Source organism: Mus pahari, chromosome 5 (assembly GCF_900095145.1).
Source record: "Mus pahari chromosome 5, PAHARI_EIJ_v1.1, whole genome shotgun sequence".
NCBI classification, from domain to species: domain Eukaryota; kingdom Metazoa; phylum Chordata; class Mammalia; order Rodentia; family Muridae; genus Mus; species Mus pahari.
Genome location: NC_034594.1, coordinates 149,855,705 through 149,873,258, shown reverse-complemented (window position 1 = coordinate 149,873,258; position 17,554 = coordinate 149,855,705). Strand labels below are relative to the sequence as shown.

The following is a 17,554-nucleotide window of genomic DNA, read 5'->3' as shown; positions in this document are numbered from 1 at the left end:
CTTGTCTGTTGACATTCTGTGTAACATTTGCCATAGTGGTTTTTATACTTAACAATACTCCAGAGAACATCAGTCACAGGTTTTCTTTCTTTCTTTCTTTCTTTCTTTCTTTCTTTCTTTCTTTCTTTCTTTCTTTCTTTCTTTCTTTTTAATTTTGATTTCTTCAGCATTAGTGGAGGGGTTGGGGCACTTGACATAGCAGCTTTTCTCTGATGTCAATGAAGTCTTCCTTCTATCCTCCCCAAAAGAAGTGATATGGGTGTGGTTCCCTAGATCAATCAGAATGGGCACAGAGAAAGCTGTCAGAAGGGACCAGCAGTGTGACCCCAGTGAGGAAACTTGCACATGTGTGTTTGCACCATGAGCCCACCTGAGAGTGTGTAAGCTTTTCACAATTATGACCCTTTAATTTTCACACAGCATGGAGAAATTGCTTTCTATGAGGGCATGCTGAAAACAAAATAAAAGTTGAAACTACTAGCATTTGCTGAGTTTAATGTTTTTAAAAGAAAAATCCACATTGAATAAAAATAAAATAAAAATTTAAAAAAAAAATCCACATTGCTGGGAAGGCTTTGTGATAGGAAAACCTTTCACCTTGGTGTAAAACAGATTTTTTTTGTTTGTTTTATAGTAGTATTGTCCCCTAAAATTTTCATAGCATCTTTCCTCTGAGAGCTTTGTACTCTGTATGTACATTCACGGCCACATTGTGTCAAGGAAGAAGTAATAGGGTATATAGTCCTCCTGCTCTTAGAAATGAAGAAACAAATGTTGCAGAGTGGAAGCCCACATTTGTGGCATGGACATGTCTCCCTGAGTTTCCTTTGAGGGTTCTTTCCAGTAGCTGACGGTGAGAGGAGGTGAGAAATAGTCTAAGAAAATGGGGCCAGTAAGGGGAAACCCAGAGACTCCCTCCCACTTGGGCAGCAGAGGAGTTTTGAGGTTCCTGGAGGCTGGCACCTCAGCCACACTTCTCTGCCTCCCCAGTCCAGTAGCACTGACAACTGTCTGCTCCCTGCCTGCCCCTGCCTGGACTGAGCACTGCCTCATTGTGGCTGAACAAATAACACGGTTTATGGAAACCCAAGCAGTCCCTTCCTAGCTGGGATTGTGTGAGGGGAGAATGCGTCAGGAGGATGCTGTCAGGTTTCAGTTCTTGAGGTGAAGGAGACAAGGCCAGCAGGGCTCAGAGGGCAACAGAGAGTACCCTGCTGTACAGAGCTGAGGACTGGGTCAGACTGGAAGGAAAACCCACAATAGCAGCACTCCAATCTAGATTGCAACAGTAACTGTTTGTAGCAGACAATGGGTATGATAACCGACAAATATAGTGAGAATTTGACTTCAGAGGTATAACCAGGATGGAGATTGCAGACTTGGTCTTGATCAAAGATGACCCTAAAGCAAGGGATTTGACCATTGTCAAATTTGGAATCTAAAAGTAGAAGAGGTCCATCCATCTTTCAAACGCTACCTACCCAAGGTCTGGGGGAGGTGTGAGATGTTTACAAAGAGCTTGAACCCTCTTCTCCCCAAGGCCTTGCTCTCAGCCTGGTTCTCACTGAAGCAGAGTGAAAGGCTTGGGAGTCACCTCTGTGCTTACGATTTTAGGATGCTGCGTACCTGGGAGAAGACTTACAGCAGCAACCTGTGGGAAGAGTCTAGCAGACCGACACCACAGGTCCTGACAACGCGGAGAATTTCTCAGTCACTCTAGCTAGACCTTAGATTTTTCATAATTTGAACAAAGGAATTAATTTATTATTTTAAAGACTATCAGCCCAGAATGCAAATATTCAGATTTGAGATACAGTTTTGTTTTTTGTTTTGGGGTTTTCTCTCTCTCTCTCTCTCTCTCTCTCTCTCTCTCTCTCTCTCTCTCTCTCTCTCTCTCTCTCTCCTGATTATAAGGCTTAACTATTATTTTTGGAGAGATTAAAAAAATATACATACTAGTAAATAAAAGCAACATGAAGACTGAGAGCCTCATTCTTCAAGGGTGTTATTTGACTGACTTTCAAACAGCAACACATCAATCATCTAAAACCCTTCCATACTGGTCAAGCCTACAGACCGCCTGTCATATTCTCACTAAAGTATTATTTTTACTGCAAGATAAGCACCTTTACATAGCATGCCGAGTAAATGATGACAAGCCTCCCCTCCCTCCCCCTCTGCACAGAAGTGGTTCTAGCATTGCTTTGAGGCATCCCTCAAGTAAAATAACATATAAATAGAACGTGAGAAACCACCACATTTTTCTAGATTTCACACTTACTATGAAAAGCAAAAGTTCTTTGTGCCCCAACATCTACTCTAATTTCTTTGCCTTTCGCTGAAGGTTTTCATCCAGTTTGATGTCATTTACTGTAAGGAGCCCAGAAGTGTCTCAGTTCTTCTAACTACAGGCTCAGCCCTTCACCTCACCCACCCAGGTCTGGGTATATTAACACAAGATAGCTGGTACTCAGGGCAGTAAATAGGCCAATCTAAATTGGAATTTTCATTTCAAATTTATTTCTCCCCCCCCCCCACACACACTCCAAAATGGTAGAAAATGACATGGAGATAACTTGGTTAGAAAACTCGGTCGTGCCATGGTGTCAAAAATCACTCGACACACAACCTTTACCCTCTTGTGGTAAATAAACGGACATGGAGAAGGCTAGAAAGCAGAGCACAAGGTGGGAATTTCAGTTTATGCCTCAGCAATAATCAGACCCAAGGAAACACCCAGCAGACTCAGAGAAACCGAGATTTTACAAGATTTTGAGGATTTGGTAGAGATCTTAAATTTTACGTAAGAGTCGCCTGTCCTTGGACGGTGTGCAGGTTGTAAACCTGTGTCATTTCCCCCTCCTGCCTCATCCTGGGCCACCTTCTTCCTCATAGCCAGGTAGCTACAGAAATATCTTTTTAAATCTAATTTTCTTGAGATATGACTTTTTCTTTTGCTCCAATTTATTCTAATTGAGGAGGATTTTAAGTTAGAAAATGGGATTTTTTTTTTTTTCCCCACTAAGTACACTACCTTCTATAGATGTCACTACCTTTTATGGTAGTTCCAGCTCACTGAACATAGCTATTTCTCTTCAGTGTTTTAATTATGGTACTACTGTACTTTCTGTGAAATTGCCCACAGCAACCTGCTTAGGAGGCACTGCTGTCTAGTAAACACGCAAATGGCGTTTCAGTATTACCAAGCCAAGGCTGGAGTTTCAAAGAACAGGTAGGTGTGTACTTTCAACCTCCTTAAAAAAAAAAAAAAAAAAAACTTTAAGAGATTTGAAAGAAAAATTTAAATACTTTTACTTTGATCAAAGCTCATCTCAGATAATACCATACACAAAATTTTAGAGTAATTAATAATCCTCCCGGAGGTAAGGTGACCTGCATTAAATATGTTTTTTTCCAGTAAAATGTACATATTTCTTTTTATAGGTTTGAGTAAATCTATTCATACATGATTGATACATTTCTTCTAAATTCTGTCACATACCAAAAGTTTTATTCTGGTATGGCACATGGATAAAATCCTGCTAGTCTTTCCGCTTTGGTGACATCTACAAATTTTCTACATTAGAACAGATATATTCTAATTGGTAAGGATGTATTTGCCCATGCTTACCAATATTAAAACATTCATTCATGCTCCAGTTTCAATGGACTACAAGTGCACCTTTGACAAACTTGAATATTTGGGACAACTACGTTTAAAAATTCCTATAGAGTCACGATAGGCATGCACACTGACACGTTAACAAAAGCCACCTGACTTAATGATTAACTGCTAAGATCACAAGAGGCTGTGTGCCGGCAGTTTCAGTGACCGGAGTCAGTCCATGTGTCACCGGAGCGCGGAAAGCTGTTCTGCACACACTCAGTAAAGCTGTTCCTGACTAAGTGTGCTACCGTTTAAACCCAAATGGGCTTTGGTTTTGTTTTTCCTCTCGTTCCCCAAAGACATGCAGCTTCCTATAGACTAATGGTAAATCCATTCCCAAAGCTTAGGAAAAGGACGTACTTTACTGGGGGGAGTAAGTGACCACAAATTCAAGACAGCCTTTGGTTTTAAAGGATATTGTTAAAGCTACCCTTTGAACTAAGGAAGCAGCAGCATCCCACAGAAAGCTCGAAATTGATGAGATTAGCAAATATCAGAATAGAATTAGAAAAGGATACTTCATCTCTCCCCTCAACCCCACCCTAGACAACCCCCCCCCCAAAAAAAAAAACTTGATCTCTCTTTCAAAGGCTTGAATGTACTAGAGGAAAGTAAACCTGTTCTATATGTCTGAATTGGAGGATTAATTGCAATGTATTTAGCATAAGCAGAGGCATGGTAAGTTATTTGAATTTTTAAAGAAAAAAAAGACCATTCAAACTACTGGTGCTCGCTGGTCCATTTCTACACAGACACCCAGTCTCTTCATAGCATTTCACATGTGGGGTTCAGTTTCTTCCATGAGAAATCACAAAAGTAGGTGAGGACTCTTAAAGGCATTGGTTTGCAAAAAATAACTAAAAGCTTAATTTCTGAATGATCTCTCAAAATGAATTTCTGAAAGCTCTCAATGGCACCCTAAGATGTGGCTGACCCCTCTGCTGCTATTCCCTAAGACAGGAGTGAAGCTGAGCAGCGTGGAGAGGGCTGGAGACCGAGTCTGTCGGAGCCAAGTTGACTGGGAGTCAGATGAGTGACTGCATGTCTAGACCAAAGAATCATGGATATTTTGCCAGGATTCCGCAGGCAAAAGGTAAAAATAAATAAATAAATCAAAATATTCTAACATAAGGGACAAAATCCTGTCAGTGTAATAAAGTTGGACTCTGGCCAAAATTAAATTCCTAAAAGCCATTTATTTGCTTTTAAAAACTAAAGCCACTGCTTTATTTTTAAGATGACATTATCTCCAGTATTTTAGAGGCAGAGGACTTTAATCAAAGTGACACGGCTTTTCTGTCCTGAACTTCAAAATTCACACTTACTTCATCCACTCTACCTTATCAGAAGTTTCAAACAGTGCAATAAATAAATATAATCAAAATTTAGGTCGGTATCTACAATTAAAAATTTCCTACCCAGAGTTATGTGAGATTTTGTTAGGCTAGAACTCAAAGATTTTTAAACATTATAGACAAACAGTGCAGGAAATTTTGAGATCTTAAGAGATGAAAAAAAAAAGTATCTGATTTTTAAAAATGGGATTTCTCAAGTTTTTTTTTTAAATGCATTTTATGTGTATTTGATCTGTAAAACTAGGGAATCCAAGGTTAAAGAAAATACAGTTATTTCTCTTATAGTAGTTCAATAAAAATTTTACTTGGGAAACAAGCATTTTTTAAAATATTTAATGTGAGTAAATATATCATTTTAAATAGTGTTTATCTCTTTCTAACCTTCCAAAAACCTGTTTTTAGAGGCCCATGTGAAGTCCGTTAAGGGTAAACTCTACTTGGTTCACCTATTAATCTGATAGCATAATTAACTAGGAAGGAAATCCCCAACCGGCCTCCTTAGTGTCTTCTACTCCTCTGCTATTCCCCAGGTACAGCTAGCACACAATGCTGGGCCCACAGCAATCTAGGGCCTAATTGATTATCTGAAAGAAACAGATGTTTTCAAAAGTAAGTGAAACCATATTTTTAGCCTGTATTTAGGAATCAGCCAGATGTCAAAGGGTCTGATTTTACAGGTTTCCAACTGGATTGCACGACAACTTTCTTCAGTGCAGTGAAGAACAATGGATTCTTGTGCATCACATGCCAAATGTGACCCTTTGTGTAATAACACTCTATGCCTGTTGTGCGGTATTGTAATAAGTTATTTCTAAATCATAGCCAGAATGCTGTTGAGTCTATCCTGTGAAGCCTGATAGGGTAGTGCTCACTTAAAATGAAGACAGTGGTGAGACTTAATGATACATAAGCCCTCAGTCGCTTCAGAAAGCTTTAGCTCACAGGAAAATGAGAAGAATCCCTCACTAGCTAGCTGCTCAGGGAACAGCTATGTAGAGACCAAATGAAAATTGCCCCTTCATGTGCAATGTTCAGTTGTTTAAAGCCAATTTTGAGGCGTGTTAGTTATATTATTTCCTCCGTTAAAAACTGAATGTATCACTCCAAACTGGAAAATTTTATTGTACTTGATGATAAAAAAAATCTTTGTGGGTTTCCAGCTAAAGCCATCGAAGAGCTTCTAAATGGCGTGTTTTACACTCTGGATTCCCGCCCCCCCCACACACACACACACGAAGTTAACCTTACTGTGGGCTTTTTGGTGTAATTATCTTTGACAGTAGTAATGGAAAATTATTATTTCCATATTTGACTTTAAGATTAGGAGTTATGGACAGCTGAAGATTTTTAGTATTTATACAACCTCAGGACCTGGGCCCCACTGCAATCTAGGGCCAGTGTGCCAAAGTCCTTCTATATCCATGTGCTCTGTGAATTCCAAGAGTCAGCCAGCCCTTACCAGACACAAACCCAACAAGACAGGCAAGAAATTGAGGCGGGGGCAATGACAAAGGGGAAGGATAGTTCTAATGGTGCAGTACTTAAATATGTTTTAAAAATCTGAACTCAAACACTAAGCTCTTTTGAGTGCTAGTAAGAACGGACATCCACAGCTCATCTTGAACAACTGAATGCCTGCTAATTCAATTACCTAGACTTCCACTCATTAGCCAAGCAGTCTTCCAAATTAAGACATCCGGTCTCCTTCAATTTTCCACTTAAAGCCAGAACATGGGAGAATGGATTTGACCAATCAACTTAGGATAAAATCACGCATGGAAAGTGACTCGCATTGTGTATGGGCTAGTGGTTGTGTGACTTATGAAAACCTACCTTTGCCACTTCAAGTTCTTTGCATTTACAATTTCTAGGGAATTATCTCAACAGTCTTGATCTACACTAGAGATAGGTCATATTTTTCAATGTGCATTTAGTGTCTCCTTAAATAGTGAGAATGTGCACAGTTCCATTTGGGTGACCCTAAAGCAGTCTAATACTTCATAAACTCAATAAAACTTGACATTAAAATGAAGACGACATGCACTATATAACTTCAAAATCTGTTGTGCGACTATAATACAAAAAGCACACAGGGAATTCTCAGTTCATATAATTTATTGCAGTTAGCACACAGTTTAAAAATTCACCAACACACCAATAGTACAAAACTAAACAGCATTATAAGTTATTCCCCCTCAGGAAATAAAACATACTATGATTGTCAAAGCTAGATGTCAGTCTAAGATTTAGAACAAAGGAAGAATGTGAAACTAAGTAAAAGAAAAAGCAATCACTCACAATGACCATTAAAAAAAAAAGAAAATCCAAAAAAGTCCGTTCTTCCACAGACATTGATTGTCTCCTCTAAATTAATAAAGATTATTTTAACATAAACTGTATTAAAAAAAAAAAACTAGAAACTCTTCAAGTAACTAAAGATAATGCTCCAAGGCCATTTTCACAGCTTTGTTTGTTTGTTTGTTTGCTTTAAATGCCATTACAGCCAAATTAACATACATTTGACCAAATATTTCCAAAACAGTCCAGCAACACACAATGGAGTTTTCCATTCAGTATCTTAAGCACAAAAATAGGCTATGTTTACAGTAGTTAAGGCGATCAAATTTTAAACAAAAGCAATTAAAAAAGAAAAAGGGAAAAACAACCATCGTTTCCCATTCTACTCCCATAGACCTTATTTGTAAGTGCAAGACAGGAAAACAAACAGTGTGCAAAACGCTTCTGCCCCGCGCTGGCCATCAGAACCACACGTCAGGCTGCAGCCTCTGCTGCCGATACACAGTCTACTAACCCCCCTCCCCATGTCAATCAAGGCGGTTCAGTCCTTTCAGCCTGGGGCTTTTTCAGTCCATAGAATCTTTTCATGAGTTAGGGGGTAGGGGGAAGGAAAGGAAATAGGGGAGAAAAAGAAAAGGGAAGCAAAAAGGAGGGAGAGAGAAAGAATGACCTATGACCTATTGTCAATTTGTGCAGTAGTTATTCTAAAAACACTCGGCTGGGTACGTGTGTACACCTAAACTCTGAGCTGGCATGGGTTCTGTGCAATTACAAGTGTGGTATGAATGCACACTGCACATGCAATTCTTTAAGCCGTTTGTAAACATTTATATGTTCCTTGTAATGTAGCGAAGTTATCAATTTGCAGCTTAAGTTTTTATTCAGCTTAACAGTTTCAAACTTAAAGACGTGGGAAAAGTCAATTTAAATTATATAAAATAAAAATAAAAATAAAAACAGTGCATTTAAGTTCTTCGTAACACCAGTTTTTTTCCCAAATGGTGCTATTTTTCTAAGGAAATTAAATAATTTTAAACTCACTCGTTAAAGTTATACAATGCAAACAAAGACAAAAAATATATTGAAACTCATGCATTTCTGTAGCGTTAATATTTACTTTTCAAGACTCAACTAAGAGCATCAACACAACCTGTCAAGTTCTTTGACACCCCCCCAGCCCGTGTAATCAATTACAGTATACAAGAACAGTAATTCACATTTTAAACACACAGTTCAACACTGCTGAAGCTGCAATATCCTTTTTCATCTCAAGCAAACCTTCACAGAGACAGTCCCAGTGACCCAGTGTACTGTCAGATTTCTCTCACTGGGGACCATCAGAAAACCAGAAGTTGCCACAGAAAGTTTTAAGTCAACTGCTTGTTTAAAAATAGATAATCCAGCATTTCAGAAATTTTCCATTTGGGTCTAAAAGCATTCAGGTTTCCAACAGCCAGAAAATATTCATGCAATTTGAGACATATAAAGAGGCTAATAAACTGGAGGGGATTTCTACTCTGAAAACAAAACAAAACAAAACAGTGTGGAGCACAGGGAAAGCGCTCAAGACAATGCAGTGTGTACAAAAGTAAGCCATGTGAAAGCGTTTTGTGACAGAACCATTTGTTGAGAAGGTTTTATTGGCTAACTTGGCCTAACCCTCAAAAGAAAGACAGCTCTCTACTTGTGACTTGCTCTAGTTTCTTTTATCAGAATGCTAAATTAGTGAGATTCTCATGCTATTATTCTAAAGTGCAAAAACAAGTTAAGATCCCAACTTTTCAGTTCCAGGAAACAAGACTGCTTTTAGACCGTACCACAACTATATAGAGATCTATGTATATATATGTATATGTATATATATATATATATATAATTTATATATATATATATATAAAATTATTTCCAAAGTTCTTGAGAGCTATCTTCTAAGGTCCAGTCTCTGACAGTGGGCAAGCTCAGTGCTTCACTTTTGACCGACAAGGAGTTCACCAACTCACAGTGGAACTTGCGGATGTGTCTGTACAGGTCTCCGGACTGCGTGAACCTGCGCTCGCACCACTTGCAGGCATGGGGCTTCTCTCGGGTGTGCACCACGGCGTGACGGCTCAGGTTGTGCGAGTACTGGAAACTCTTGCCACACTGGGTGCACGTGTAGGGCTTCTCCCCCGAGTGAGTCCTCTCGTGGCGCTTGAGGGTGTACATGCAGGAGAAAGTCTTCCCACACAGGGAGCACGTGGGCACATTGACATCGGCGGCAGGCTTGCTGCGGATGCCATCCTGCTCGCGGAAGTGCGTGCTCAGGTGGATCTGCAGGATGTGGGGGCTGGGGAAGACTTTGTTGCACAGGGGGCACATGAAGATCTGGCCCGCGGGACTCAAGATATTGGAGACATAGGGAAGCAGACTGTTCTCCATGCCCCCTTCCACCTGGACCCGCTCGCTCTCTGGGGTCATCATCTCATCATCGCTGGCTTTGTCCTCCCGATCCAGCTCCCTTAAGACCGAGTCCTCCCTCAGAGGAGCCAGGTGGGCTGGCTCATACTGTACCCTGTTGTTAGTGCTCACACTCTCTTTCACAGTGCTATGTTCCATGTCATAGTCATTAGTGCCAACATCACTCTCATCACAGGACGCCTCTTTCTCCACCTTCACCTGCACCAGGTTGCTTCTCAGCACGTCCTGTGAAGAGAAATAAGAGCTGTTCAGATTTTCAACTCCTGAAAGGCTGGACTTGACAGACAGGTCCAGCACACAGTCAACATCTGCCGAATCCCTCACGGAGGTGACAGACCTCTGGGACAAAGACTCTGTTGAGCTGCAGGGGCTGGCTACTGTTTTTCCAGCTGCTGTGGCGTGTGGCTCGGCCTCTCCGCCAGCCTGGGGGATGCCTGCTGAGTCTGAGGGCAATCGCATCCACATGTTCCCAGGCTCAGCTGCCAAGTCCCTTTTGCTGGGTAGAATGTTCAATTTGTCATCTTCGCCTTCATCTTCATCACTGGGCAGGTCACCTGCCATGTGGCTGCTGCCGTCTGAGAGGCTCTCGACTTTATCCGAACAACTTGAAGCATCTTCTTCTTTTTTGGTGCTGTCTGCCTCTGTGGTAGCTTTCTCTTTCAGCTTCTTTTTGCAGACTTTGACAATGTCATACATGTGGAGATAACTGGCAGCTGCTAGCACGTCCTCAATGGGCAAGTCTTTGAACTGGAGTTTCCCTTCGTACATGAATTCAAGCAGGAGAGCGAAAGCGGGGGCTGTCACAATGTCGCTGTTCAGATGAACAATGTCTCTTTTGTCCAGCTGGTCCTTGTAAAAGAGGTGGAAATACATGCTGCATGAAGCCAGAACAGCTCGGTGTGCCCGGAACTGGGCATCTCCCACCAGAACAGTGCAGTCACAAAGAAAGCCCTGGTGCCTCTGCTCGCTCAGACACTGCAGCAAATGTCTGCTGTGGTCTGGAAACTCCATACTGTCTTCATAACCTGGGGAAAGAGGAGTTTCTCGTTAGAGCCTAGTCAGGAATTTAGACTCTAGTCGCCACTTAAAAAATATCCGCCTTAGTGGTGGAGAGTTACATGTCTGAATTTTAAATCAGGCTCACACCCCAAGGACTCCCAAGTCACACATTCGACCTAATGCAATCACCAAGGCTTTGCTCACCCCACTCAGAACTCCTGGTCAAGTTTAAAGCTTCCTTTAGCTTATGACTGAGAACAAGAACTCAGACCTCTTTCAGAAACTTAACCAACAACTCATCAAATGACATCCTACAAAACCTAAAAGACAGCTTTAACTTCAAAGAGAAAGAACTCATAATATCAGGCAAAGTCCCACACAAATCTGGAAGAGTCAAGAAGACATGCCCAGCCATTCTTTGTAACACTTCTAATTCCCGACTACTTAGAAAGCACAGACTGAACACACACATTTGGCTGAATTGAGGGGGGGAAAAAAACGAAATTGCATAATTAGTCCAGAAATCAGCAAACAACTTACTTTTAAAGTCAGAGTGTTACAACAACAAAAGCCCTGTGTATAAGAACAGATGTTGGTGCTGTAAGACTTGCAGGTACTGCACACAGACGATCAGACAGAACTGTACCGACAGATGGGAAAGATCATCTTTACTATGAACAAATCCAAACATTTTAAAAATGAATCGGGGGGGGGGGGTTGTTTCTTTGTAGATCCTCTACTTCAACAACATTAGCAACCAGAGAGGCTGTTAACTCTGAAATTTTTCATCTGAACTTTGTTCTGCTATAGGGCAAAAGAAACTTCATATCAAAATTAATCAAACTTTTACCACTGTAAAATGAGGTGCAAAAACTTTGTAAGTTAAATATTTAGTATTTTTTAAAGCCTTCCTAGAAAAAAATAAAATAAATAAACTTTTTTTCTGGCTCTGCCTTAGGTATCCAACAGAAAATACTTTGTTTCAATAATAACTTGATATATTTTGTTTTCCCAGTACCTTCTATTCTTCCAATTATGCATCTTTCCCATGTTTTCTGGCAAGGGAGAGGGTGAAAGAAGGGAAGGCAAAGATCGGTCAAAATTCATCTGTAGTGGCTAAAACTCTCTTAAGATCAGCAGAGCCCACTTCCCCATCCTGGAACCAAAGGCAGGGCTCCCCACCATCTATCTCTGCAAGTGCATCTGAGGATGGATATGAAGCTAATATTCAGAAATGACTTCTCTCCTCCACACTATGCTGAGACACAGTGAAACTTTCATCCTACCCCCCCCCATACCTTCTGAAAGAAAGACACCACCAATAGAATAAACCAAGATTTACAATACAATCACTTTAAGTGCCCCACAGCTAACATCAATCCTAATCCTTGAGAGGGCTAAAAATAAAGATTGGAGGGCAGCTCACAAGGTAGCTGTGATCAAATTAGGAGGCTGAGAGGACAGAGGGACGAAGAAGGAAGCTTATAAACATCTGATCCAGCTGACTGTGGCCATATGGCAGCTGCTGCCCAGATAAAGAGATTAAGAATAGAGGAGTGCGATTACAGCTGTCTGGCCAATTCAGGCAGCTCACATCTACAAGTTCTAAATTAGTCGCTAACACAAAAACTCCTGCAAATAATTATTGTTATGTTGAAATAAAAGATCTCTTAAATATATATTTGAAAGAGAAATGAGGAAACTGGTCAAACTATTCTCCTAGGAACAAAAGTTTTCTTTCTTCCTTCCTTCTTAAAAAACAAAAAACAAAACAAAACCAAAAAAAAAAACAAAAAAACAAAAACCAAAAAAAAAAAAAAACCTAACAAAAACCCCTCCGGTTTCAAAAGCACTACAGCTGTATGCTGCTTTCAGTAATGCCTGCCGAATGTTTTGAAGAATAAAGTTTCACAGTGGAATTAATTACACAACCTAGCTTCTTAACCAGAATAATCTTCTCGTGTAAAGTTTGAAAGCTGGATTCCAGACAGTTTACTATTTCTGCCCCCCTCAAGCAAAAGGAATCTAAACAGCAGTGAACAAAAGACATCTTAACCCACAGTGATCTCCAAAAGCCATATTCCAAAGCGTTTCTTACCATCTGAAAACTTGAAATATTTTTGTGTATTAAAGTTATTTACTTGCTCAAATAGAATAAAATTGTAAACCAAGCAAGCCCAAGACTTTCAATCCAGTAAGACCATCACTTCATGCTCAATTTCACATATTATTCATAAAGTGGATTAGAAAAGTAATATGATTTAAAAAAAAATTAAATAAAACACCCAAGCACAGAGATGCTCACCCTAATCTGCTACCCTACCTTTAGGACACATAAACTTGATTAAGTCCTTCCCTCGGAGCCTTGCCGGCTGCAGGTCTGTTACATCGGTGGAAAAAAAGCAGACTAAGAGAGACAGATGCAAAGTGGAGATGATGTTGGAGAGGAATGAGATACCTTCTCCACCACAGATCCGCACACACTAACTCCCTGTCTGTGTGTTAGAATAAAAGGCTGAGGGATGGCAGGCTGTCAGCTGCTCTGACATCATGTTCAGATGGAAATGCTACCTCCAGCTGTGCTCCTTTAATGCCATATGCTACTCCTCTACACTCCTGCCACCAGCTTTTTCTTAGGAGAACTTTTCTCTTCTGTTAGTATAAACAAAATACTTCAAAGTCTTCCTTTTTTCCCCCCAAACTTTCTAACAGAAGAAATTGAAAAGCTCAGCATATGGAGTCCTACTGTATTTATGGAATCGCAACACTTCTGCCTCAAGTTGGTGGACTGGCTTACATATGACAGCACACTCGAGCTCGGTGCTATTCAGGAAACCCACATTCACTTTTATTCAACTCCAACGTCTAGTTTCAAAGGCAGCTTAGGGATATTTTTAAACCAACCCATTTGACATCTCTAGTCCCATTTCAACATTATTACAGCATGTTTTCCCCCCTTCCCCTGCGGAGATAATGGCAGACATCTCCGAAATGTTGGCAGACTTATTAAGAACTATTACTTCAGCGTGGTTCACCTTATTGTTTTACTCTTAGCTAAGCAATTTATCTGGATCTACCTCCCAGAAAAATAGTTCACACTGCCACCATTAGTGCAAATTTCCACTTTCAGCATCGACAAACTCAAACTGCACTTCCGAAATACTGGGAAGTATTTTAGTTCAATGAGGCAAATTAATAAACTGACAAAACCTGCTACAGTCACTTAGAATGGCTGTTTGACCACACAGCTCGTCTTCCTGCTCAGAAAAGTCGTCACTTTTGTCTTGCCCTTGGTCTCTATCACTCTGGGGAAAGGGGTTGTGATCACCAGGAGGGTTGGGAGACCAAGTGTAGACTTTGGGAACTTTTTTGGCTACAGTTTGTGGATCTTTTCTAATGGCTGATGTAATGCTAATGTAACCGGGGCTGGGTCGCTGGGTGCCCTGCAAGGTGCTGCGACATCTATGAATATCAGACACATCTCCACCGACCCTTGGGAGGTTGGAGAGTAGAAAAAAGAAGTTGGGGCGTGAGGCACAAGCATCCCAAACCAGGCGACAACCACTTAGGCTCGCCTTAGAAAACAGAGGCAGGGAGCTAGAGAACAAAACCCCAACTGTGTCCTGCTCTCGCTCACGAGTCACAAACCTAACTTTCTCTAACTTCGCGGTGAATGACACAATTCTGAACTCATTCCGGAGGCACTCCGTACAGATAGATACATTACTTCCCTGCCATACACACACCCTCTTTTCCACAGATGCCCTCGCCCCATTCCACTATATCCGACATTAATCACCCAGTTTACCCAGTGGGGTGGTGGTGGGGGTGAGTGACAGTTATTAGAGTCCCAAGCACCGCAATGGCCCGAAGACATCCACTCCACGGATCGACCCGTCCACCGCTACTGCGGACCCTCGGAGGTTCTGTGAGGTTAGGGGTTTGTTTTTCAGAGGTGGGGGCAGGGTGCCCCGGGTGTGTGTGTGTGTGTGTGTGTGTGTGTGTGAGGTTCGGGGGGTGGGAGAGGAGATGCAAATCTTCGCGCAGTTCGCGGTGCATAAAGCACTGGGGAAAGAGGAAGGGTGAAACCACGGGGAAGAAGGTGCAGGGCAGAGAGCCGGTGCAGCAGGAAAGCACCTTCCACAACGGCCGAGAAAACAGACCCGGGTCGCGGCAACAACAAAAGAAAAGTCGCAAGAAGCGGCGCGGCGACCGCTCCCCCGCCGCTGCCGCCGCGCGCCAGCCCCCGGGGCCTCCCGGCAACCGCAACCCGGGCGCCGCGCCCTCCCCCTCCCCCGGCCCTGCAGCTGCACCGGCCCCGGAGCCGCGGCCGTCCCGGGCGCTGCAGCTGCGGCGGCCCGGCCCCCTCCCCCGCCCGCCCGCCCGCCCCCCCCCCCCGCCCCCCCCCCCCCCCGCCCTCCGCACCGGGAGGCGCCGCCGCAGCTGCACCGAGTCCGCCCCGCGCCGCAGCTGCACCGGCCGGGGAGCGCGGCCAGGCGAGGCGAGGCGAGCCCGCACCGCCTGCCCTCCGCCGCACTAACTAACTCCGCCCGGCGGGAGCCCACGGTCGGCAGCGGGGCAGGGCGGGAGCGGGGACTCACACGGAGCGGCCCAGAGTCGCCGCGTCCCCGCCGCGTCCTCCTCCTCCTCCTCCTCCTCCTCTGCCGCCGCCGCCGCCGCTGGACTTGTGGGCGTCCTCCGCCGGCCCCCGCCCGCCCGCCGGCCCCGGCCCGGGCCCCGCGCGCCCCCGCCGCCCCCCGCCCGCGCTGGCAGCCTGAGGCGCGCGGCCGAGCCACAGGGCCCCACTCTTTCAACGGCTCCCCATGGCAGCAGCCCAGCGGCGGCCGCAGCCTGCCAGACGCACGGGCGGGAGCGGGCGGGCGGGCGGGCGGGCGAGCGCGGCGCCGGGCCGGGGGGCGGGGCGGGCGGGGCGCGGGCGGGGGGCGGAGGACGCACACGCACGCACGCGGCGGCGCGGCCCAGATGTGGCCCCGCCCGGCCGGGCCGCCCCGTGCCGGCCGCTCAGCGATTGAGCGAAAGCGGCGGGCCCCGGTCTCTGGCCCGCCCCCGGCCTCGGTGGCGCCCAGTAGGAGAGCGGTGTTCCGGGAGGGCGGAGAAGCGGCGGGACTGACGGGGCAGCTCGACCAATAGGAGTGGCTGTCAGGAGCTGCCGCCTGCGCGCGCCAATCGCAGGCGGCGACTGTTGGGTGGGCGTGCTCTGTTCGGGGAGGGGCGGAGCTCGCGGACCGCGGCGGCGGCGGCGGCGGCAGTAGCGGCGGCAGTGGCTCCCCTCTGGGTGACTTGGCCGTGAGAAAGTGAAAGGAGCCCGCAGGCGGCGGCGACAGCTGCGCGGGGAGGGGCCTGCTTCCAGGCTGGAGACAAGCGCGCTCTGGGGGTGTGGAGCGAGCGAGTCCGCGTGCACCGCGACGGCCATAAGTATACTTTTTCTCGGGGCAGGTGTCCCGGGGAGGCCAAGCGCGCGGGGCCGCAGCTGGCTAGGGCCAGCCTGGGGCCGCTGGGTCTGGCCCTCCTGCGGTGCTCGCCCGGGCCCCGTCCTCCTCGGGGACGCGCCGCCTCCGGCCTGCCGTGTCGATCGCCAGGTGCATGCGAGCTGCAAGCTCCTAGCGGCTGTGAGAGGCGCCTTTCCCCGGCGTCCTCAGTTCAAGTTGCAGCTGCGTTTCTTTTCACGATCCCCGCGTCCCGTCTGTACTCTCCGTGACAAGCAAAGACATTGCCCCGAGACCAGTCTTAGACCTTTCCAGTGAGATTGATACTTGTAGACGCTTTAGTCTGTTCTGTAAGGAGCCACGGCTTTGTAAGGAAGGGAGAGACCTTATTTTGGGTGGCACCTCTCTCCCTTCAGATAAACTTCCTCCTTACCTGTTCTTTGTGCCTAACCAGCAAAGAGGAAATGTAGAAAATTTCTGCCCTCAAGATAATGGAAGGCAAGAATAGCACACAAGTAAAAAGTTGAGTAACAAGCAGGGAAGAAAATGATTCAAGACAATAAGACAGAAAACTGCATATCGAGGAAGTCAACACACTAGTAATTGTCTAAATGAAATGTGTTTACTCTTTGCTGTGTGAACGCTGACTGGCAAGCCTTGTTGCTAACCAACTCACCAGGAAACCTTGCAGCTGAGCAAAATCTGCTTTCTCTTTCTTCCAGGACAAACTAGTAAAAAAGTTGAAAGTAATTGTGTGGGCAAATCGGACATATTGAATTGCTAATGAACACACACACTACGCCAAATTCCTAAAACCTTGATGTTCTGTTGGAAACAGGTTTCTACTCTTTCCTTAACTCTCTTAAATCCTCATGATGGATGGGGGAGGGGGTGGGCGGGTCAGGGGCGGCTGCAGATTCAACCCGAATTTCTTACCCCATGCTTCCCAGAAGAAAGACCCACTCTCAATTTGTTAGACATTGTGGGAGGTTTTGTTGTAGTTTGATTTGGCTGTTTGATACAGGGTCTCTGCATAGATGGTCCTTGCAGTTCTGGAACTCACATGTAGACTAAGCTGGCCTTGAACTCACAAAGATCTGCCTACCTCTGCCTCCCAAGGGCTGGGATTAAAGGCTTGAGCCACCTAATGGGCCTACCAGTATTCTAGGTGAATGAAACACTTTAAAAATAAATAAATAAATAAATAATAAAAAAGGAATCTATATGTTTCATGGAGAACTCAAAAGAGTATAAAAGGAAAAAGATATTTGTATTTATAAAGCCATGTTTCACCAATTAAAAGCTAACAAGGGATTAACAAACCTCTTGAT

At 44.5% G+C, this 17,554-nt stretch overlaps 1 protein-coding gene across 4 annotated transcripts; it reads right to left on the bottom strand.

Annotated features, from left to right (window-relative positions):
• Nucleotides 1-7,119: 7,119 nt before the first annotated feature.
• Zbtb18 (zinc finger and BTB domain containing 18) lies at nt 7,120-15,624 on the bottom strand. Of its 4 annotated transcripts, XM_029538728.1 has the most exons (3): nt 13,100-14,552; nt 10,115-10,802; nt 7,120-10,002 (listed from the first exon to the last, which is right to left on the bottom strand). In XM_029538728.1, the coding sequence occupies exons 1-3, from the start codon at nt 13,110-13,112 to the stop codon at nt 9,993-9,995; spliced, it is 711 nt and encodes a 236-aa protein (XP_029394588.1). In that variant the 5' UTR covers nt 13,113-14,552; the 3' UTR covers nt 7,120-9,992. The 4 variants fall into 4 exon arrangements, with proteins under 4 accessions (XP_029394588.1, XP_021053130.1, XP_029394587.1 ...); XM_021197471.2 differs by lacking the exon at nt 13,100-14,552 and adding an exon at nt 15,378-15,624 and having other exon boundaries at nt 7,120-10,802; XM_029538727.1 differs by lacking the exon at nt 13,100-14,552 and adding an exon at nt 14,585-14,958 and having other exon boundaries at nt 7,120-10,802.
• Nucleotides 15,625-17,554: the final 1,930 nt, after the last annotated feature.